The sequence below is a fragment of the Drosophila innubila genome (genome assembly GCF_004354385.1).
Source record: "Drosophila innubila isolate TH190305 chromosome 2R unlocalized genomic scaffold, UK_Dinn_1.0 1_C_2R, whole genome shotgun sequence".
In the NCBI taxonomy this organism is placed as follows: Eukaryota; Metazoa; Arthropoda; class Insecta; order Diptera; family Drosophilidae; genus Drosophila; species Drosophila innubila.
Window position 1 is genome coordinate 19312177 of NW_022995374.1, and position 6652 is coordinate 19318828.

At 41.1% G+C, this 6652-nt stretch overlaps 2 protein-coding genes across 2 annotated transcripts in view; both read right to left on the reverse strand.

Moving 5' to 3' along the window:
- Window positions 1-3140, reverse strand: part of LOC117785507 (bromodomain adjacent to zinc finger domain protein 2B) — a 40504-nt gene extending 37364 nt beyond the window's left edge. The window contains exon 1 of the mRNA XM_034623576.1: window positions 2648-3140. The gene's annotated coding sequence lies outside the window, so the exon portion shown is untranslated. The remainder of the gene's footprint in view (window positions 1-2647) is intronic.
- A 354-nt stretch (window positions 3141-3494) lies between these two features.
- LOC117785216 (complex I assembly factor ACAD9, mitochondrial) lies at window positions 3495-6408 on the reverse strand. The gene is made up of 3 exons (XM_034623132.1): window positions 5321-6408; window positions 4265-4589; window positions 3495-4082 (listed from the first exon to the last, which is right to left on the reverse strand). The coding sequence occupies exons 1-3, from the start codon at window positions 6385-6387 to the stop codon at window positions 3558-3560; spliced, it is 1917 nt and encodes a 638-aa protein (XP_034479023.1). The 5' UTR covers window positions 6388-6408; the 3' UTR covers window positions 3495-3557.
- Between the last annotated feature and the right edge of the window lie 244 nt (window positions 6409-6652).

Here is a 6652-nt window from a genome sequence, read left to right on the forward strand (position 1 = left end):
AACAACAAAGGCAACAGTCACAGTTACAGCAACAACAGCAAAATTCAATTTTCATTTATCCATCGACTCTATCTATCTCTATTCAACTGTCCCCCCTTTATGCTGTCTCTATCAGTCCCATTGACGTGTGATTTTTTGCACTTTTAGCTTGCAGTTCAATTTTATATTTATGTGTGTGTGTATGCGTGTATGTAGGTGTGAGTCTCTCTCTCCCTCTGTGTGTATGTGTGAGGTCGGCAAATAAAATGTTCGTGTGTGTTTGCATTACAATACACAGGGCACAAATCCAAAGCTCCTCCATGTTCTGCTTCCCACTTTCTACTTCCAATTTCCCACTCCACTCAACTTTACTCCCCCCTCCACGACCCCTTCCACAATATCCAATTAGTGGGCAGCCCAAAACTGACATCAGTCAGAGGCAGTTTCGATATTTTCTCATTGTTCCAACGTTTGGTTTTTATAGCCTCTCGATGCCATACATCCATACATACATACAAAAATAAATATATGTGCATGTGTATAGTCTGTCTGTGGTTCTTCATGTTATTGTTGTTGTTGTTACTGTGTCTGCATTCGGCATTTGCCATTTTGTTTGCTCTTCTTCTGTTGTGTGCCGAACTCTTCGCTTACGCTTATCTGCTGCCATTTAAACGATGCGATGCGACGCGACGCTGCTGCTTCTGCCTTTGCTGCTGACATCGTCGCTGCCTCTGTCGCTGCGCTTTGCTTAACTTTGCTCTGCTTTTGCTTTTGCCTTAAACATTCGACGCCGTTTCGATTTCGGTCGCAATTCCCTTTTTTTTCCCCATTTTCTGCCCGCGCGCATCTCTCACTCAAGTTTGGCGCTCAAGGTGCCTCATGAGCCTGACTCTGAACCACAGCCTGCCAGACGCGGCCTCGCAGCAAAACTCTCTCACTCTCTCAAAAGCACAAACTCACACACTCACGCTCATACTCACACATGCATATGGTACACAGTATGTGTCGCCACCTGACGTTTGGGGGCGCAGCAATTGTCGCCATTTATTTACACGATTAGAAATCGATTTTATGCGTTTCGACAATATTTCAAATGTAGAGAAGAAATTCTCAACAATTGTTGGTACATATTTATGTACATATGTGTGTATTTATTGTATATATGTGCATGTGTGTGTGTGACGTCGTTAAAATGATTTATGTCAAGCTTATCGAGAGGGGGGGTTGCGGATTCCATTCAATCGATTTGTCTCTGGGTGTGTGTGTGTGACACCACCATTCACCTCACAACTCAAACTTAATCCAAATGATATCCACAACAAAAAAAAAAATAAACTTAATAACCACACAGCTAATTAACTCAGCAAGATATGAAAAATATTTGCATTGAGCGCAATAAACATAAATTAAGCTACAACAATGGGCTATACTTTAGCAATATGTTCCACACAGACACACACATAAAAACAACGTCTAATTGAAAAATAACTTAGACATGAGTAAATGGTCAAAAAAAGAATACGCGAATAAGAGAAACCGTAAGATAAGTCCACAAAAGCAACGAAAAAGATGGCGCAAATAAAACAAAATCCAAATTCAATCCACTTGGCGGCAATGCGTGCTCCGTAGGCCAAATACAAATACAACAACAACAAAACACCCACATTGCCAATTTATATACAGACACACACACATAAATAAACAATGATACAACGACAACAACAAGCACAGCAAAAGCAAAAACAATTCCGTGAGCAAATCTCAAATAAAAGCACGCAAAGTCAACGACGACGCGACGTCGCTGCCGCTGCCGAAGCAACCCTCCCCACTTCCTCCACCCACCAACTGTGTTGATGGATTGTAACCCACACACACACTCACAGAAAAAATACAATCCAGTGGAATCGTTTGGCCGGTGACTCGGTCGGTCGGTCGCTCTGTCTTCTGTTTCTTTGCTTTATACTATTTCTCCCTGCCCTTTCGTGTGTGTGTGTGTGTGTCGTGTGCCAGTGCTCATGGCGTTCACTGTCACTGAGTCTGAAAAAAAAACGAAGAAATAAACAACATAAAAAAAAAACAAGAACACAACACCCTGCGGAACGAAACGAAATGAAATAGCAGGCAGGCAGAACTCTGCTGCGACTGTTGCCGCTGTCGCTGCGCTGCTTTGGCTGCCTGTCGCTGTCGCTACCCCCTCTGCCAGCCTGCTCTGCTGCTGCCTTCTGCTGTTCTTATTCTTCTTTGCTCGTTTATTTCTTCAATTTTTATAGCTTGTAACTGTTTCTGCGGTGAGCGGTCAGTGAATTTGTGCGTGTGACTTCCCTCCCCTCCCCCAACCACACTCCACCTTTTTACAGTTCATGCTTTGAAACCTTAGAAGAAAGCGCTCAAGCTTCTCTGCTTCAAGAGAGCCATATCGAAAGAGAGAGAGAGAGAGAGAGACGTGCAGTTCAATTACCTCTGCGCCGGTTAGCTATAAATTTGTTGCTTTATTATTGCGTGCTTTAATTGGTTTCCCCTTCCAGAAAGTGGAACGAAGACATGAAGAAACGGCAACTTTAGAACACAATACAATGCAATCCACACCATCCACACAATACACCCCACATTTTGGGGTACAATTTGATGAGCAATACGGCCGCGTTGTTGCCTTCATAGAACCACTCACCTGTCTCAAGTTAAATACTGCTTTGTAGTTGAGTCTAATTATTGCTGTTGTTGTTGCTGCTGCTTATCGTTAGCTGCCTTTGCTGCGCATATTCGTGTTTTGCTTTTGTCTCACACAAACATAAAATTTGGTAATTTCCAATCAATTTTCCTTTTGCCTTTTCTTTTATTATTTTTGCAAACAATTTCCACTCAATTCACTTTTTCTTCTTCTTCACTCGCGTATGCACTCACGTACCTCGCACACGCACACACACATACACGCTCTCACACTCAGTGCAATAATTTTATCCGTGCTCGTTTTTCTTTTTTGCTTTCTTTAATTTGATTTTCTCAAAAATTTGCAGTTTTTTTTTTTTTTTACCAGTTTCCACTACACATTGTATGTATTTGTATTTAAAAATAATGCTTAACAATTGTAAGAAAATACTTTGCGCACTTTCAACAGACGCTGCAAAACCGCGCAAACCGCACGACAATCGAAACGAAAATGAACGTATGGCAATAAAATTTTGCAAAAACCAATGAAATCGGAATGAAATGGAATTGGAACCAAATACGTGCGTCGTGAGTTGCGACGTCGACAGCGCTGCCTAATCAGCGAGCAATTGCAGAGACAGAGAGTATTTGAGTGGGTTGGAGTTGAGCTCAGTTTTAGGAAGCGCTGAGTGCTGAATAAAATTGAGCGAGCTTAAAAGCTTTAACGATCAACTGCATGCAAATTTAAGAGTAATGTTGGTTAAGCAGCATTTTAAGAGCCGCATTTGACGTCGTTGTTGGCTGAGTGGGTTTAAAGTTGAGTGAGTTCAACAGAGAGACACCCGCTATAAGTAATTAAGAGACTAGACACAATATAATACAATTTTAATATAGTTTAATTTGTAGCATAGCCAATAACAATGAATCAACACTTAAAAATTAAATGTGAGCGGATGAACTGGAAAGTAACCTTTGCTCTTTGCCACCTGCGAAGAGAGTCGCAAGAGATTGTTGTCATTGTTGACATAGTTGCCATTGAAGATTTCCGATGCCAGACGCATGACGTCATCCTTTCCTTGAGTGCAAATTGCCGAGGCAGTTAACATCTCGTGATCGGCGAGAGAGAGACCGATGCAATATGAGCGTGAGGCACGTGCCACACTCGCCCACATTGCATAAATATGGGTGGCAATATTGGCCAGGCGTTGCATCTCATGTTGACGTTCCACCACGGCGTTGCCATGTCGCGTGAACATGAGTTCCACAGCCATATTGAGACGTGCCACAGAGTGCTCAATGCACTGGGCAGCCGGCTCCAAAGTGGGATGCACATTCTCAGCAAGCTGGAGGCGTGTCTTGGGATTCTCCAGACTGTTCGTGGAGAGGAACTTGCCCAAGATGTGACCGGGATGAAAGAGAGGATTACGAGATTTACGTACGCCTTCATTCATTCTTTGCTGCAGGGAGAGAGAAAGAGGTATTGTGCAACTGTTATACTACTGTTATACAGTGGTTATAACTGTTATACAGATGGTTTACAGCAGCTATACAACTGTTATAACTGTTATACAGCTTTTATAATCTGTTATACAGCTGTTATATAACTGTTATACATCTGTTATACAATTAGATTCCTTACTCCAGCATATTGCAATCCCGACAAAGCGATGAACATGCTCAGCGTGCTCAAGGATTCACCCTGTGTGCAGAGCTGTGCCGCATCCCGCAGTCCCCGCTCCCAAGGCTGTCCACGGTGCAAACTTTGTGGTCCCAACAGACCAAGACTTTGTGTGGCAATTGTGTAGAGTTGTTGCAGTGTATAATATTTGGTAATGCTACTTTCCAGCGTCACATCCTGGCCAGCAAACTCGTCCAAGAGACCTGCGCTCATGTACAGCATGCTCTCCATGGCATAAATGGAGCAGGTGAATTGCGATAAATGAACACGCATCAGCTCCAAATCTCTGCAAGAAGAGTTTAAGATTTTATCTATCTGCAAACAATTATAGTTTTTAAAATCTTTATTATATTATATGTTGATTTTAATTAATAAACCAAGAGACAACTTTTTATTTTTATCTGAATGAAAATTTTTTTTTTTAATTCAAAATAATAAGAATTAATTAATAATGATAATGCTTTTTTTTATTAAATATTACAATACTGAAAATTATTTTCTTAAAATATGAATAAAATATTAAAAGAATGAAAATAATTATTATTTAAAATTTTGTTTAAAATAAAATTGCAGGAAAACGTTATTCTTTAATTTTTCTTTCATTTATATTAAGCTTGAATGATTAAAGGCACTGTAAGCAAAAATCCCACAAGAAAAAACCTCTACACGAGGTAAAAGTCTAGGGACTAAAGCAATTTCAAGCCCCAAAATTTCGGATATTCAATTTTGTGACAAACAAAGTTTAGTTTAGTATAAAAATTTTAAATAAAAAATATAATTTATGTATCATATAATTTTAATGAAAAAAATCAGTTTCTTTTAAATTAAAGAACATGTTATATGAAAACTTGTAGTTAAATAATTTTATAATTTTTTAAAATTTAACTTAAAGAATATTTAAATAAAATATTTAGCTTTTACACAAAATTAGCTTTCTAATTTTTTGAGTTAAATTTTCAGCACTGCTTACTATATTAAATTGGATGCTGTTATTTGGGATTATTGTGAGATACTCACTTCATCTGAATGCCGCCTTGAGTTGTATCGACGCTGTAGTTGGTCAGCTGATTGAGCAGACGCTTGGAGAGGGAAATGCCGAGGAGACTGCTGCGCAGTCGTGAGGCACGCACGAGTTGCTCCGAGTATTGGTTGCCCTCATGGGGCAATCCCAAGATGTCCCGTTCCCTCAATTGCACCTGGTCAAAGTGAATGCGATGCATGGAGGCTTCGGTGCAACCAAATGTCTCATGTGCTTCGCCCAGACGAACGCCTTTCTGCTGGGAATCCACCAGAAAGATGGTGCTGCCACGTCCCAGATTGCCAGGCACATTCGACTGCTGTGTTTGGGCCAGGACCAGGAACAGTTGACGCTGTCCCTTTCCAGGGGCAACAACAACAAATGCCTTTTCTCCCTGCAATGTCCAGATGCGTTTGTCGGAATCGTAGCTGGCCCGAGTGCCAAAGAAATCATCCTCTGGTGGTGTATACTCCAAGACAGCCTCGCTGCCTATCAAATCCCCACTGCCCAGGCTTGCCAAATAACGCTGTTGCTGCTCCAGGGTTCCCAACTCACACAGCAGATCGACAACAACGCGATGCGAGTTCAAACTTAAGGCCAGACTTGTGTGCGAGGATTCCGGTTCACTGGCTATCAAACTGGCGCTCCATTTGTAACCTCTGCCCCCGTAATCCTTGGGCACATTCAATCCATAGAGTCCCAATTGCTTCAGATTGTCCGCCAATTGTGTTGATTGCTCATCGGCAAAATAATTTTTGAGTGGCAACAACGCATTCTGCAGATTCACCATATCCTCTCGTGGTATGACCTCGGGATAACCCAGCAGCTCCTTGTCCGTTAATCCCAGAAAGAAGTTTTTGACTAACGGTTCACGTGCCGGCAACTTTTCTGCATCCTTCGACGTCGCCGTTGTCACCTCCTCCTGTCCACTGTTTCCCTCTCTCGGCTGTGCATTGAGGCTACTTGCATTGTTGCTTGCAGCACCGCGCAACAATAATAACTGCCCTCTTTTGTTTTGATTTTGATTCAATAAGCTGACAGCACGCGAAAACAAATTGTAGCGCATCTTGAATTAGGTAATGTGCAATAGAGATGGGCAACAGTTAAATATCTCAAAAGTAAGTAACGAGTCACAGTACTCAAAGCGTAACTATAAAAATAAATAGTGAACATGCCGTGACCATAAGGTATTCAAAGCGTGACTATAAAAGTAAATAGTGAACATGCTGTGATCAAATATGCAGCTGGTATTTTCAAGTAATTTGAATTGTAAAACTGTAAATAAGAATAAAACCAAAAAGCTAACCATTTTTTTATGTTGAGTTTTCCTA

What these genes read in the sequence shown, in the direction of transcription:
- LOC117785216 (XM_034623132.1), bottom strand. Translation starts at nt 6,387, where the DNA reads ATGCGCTACAATTTGTTTTCGCGTGCTGTCAGCTTATTGAATCAAAAT. An exon ending in CAAGGCGGCATTCAGATGAA is followed by an intron (nt 4,590 to 5,320) that starts GTGAGTATCTCA and finishes CTCTTCTTGCAG; the next exon opens with AGATTTGGAGCTGATGCGTG. An exon ending in CGGGATTGCAATATGCTGGA is followed by an intron (nt 4,083 to 4,264) that starts GTAAGGAATCTA and finishes CTCTCCCTGCAG; the next exon opens with CAAAGAATGAATGAAGGCGT.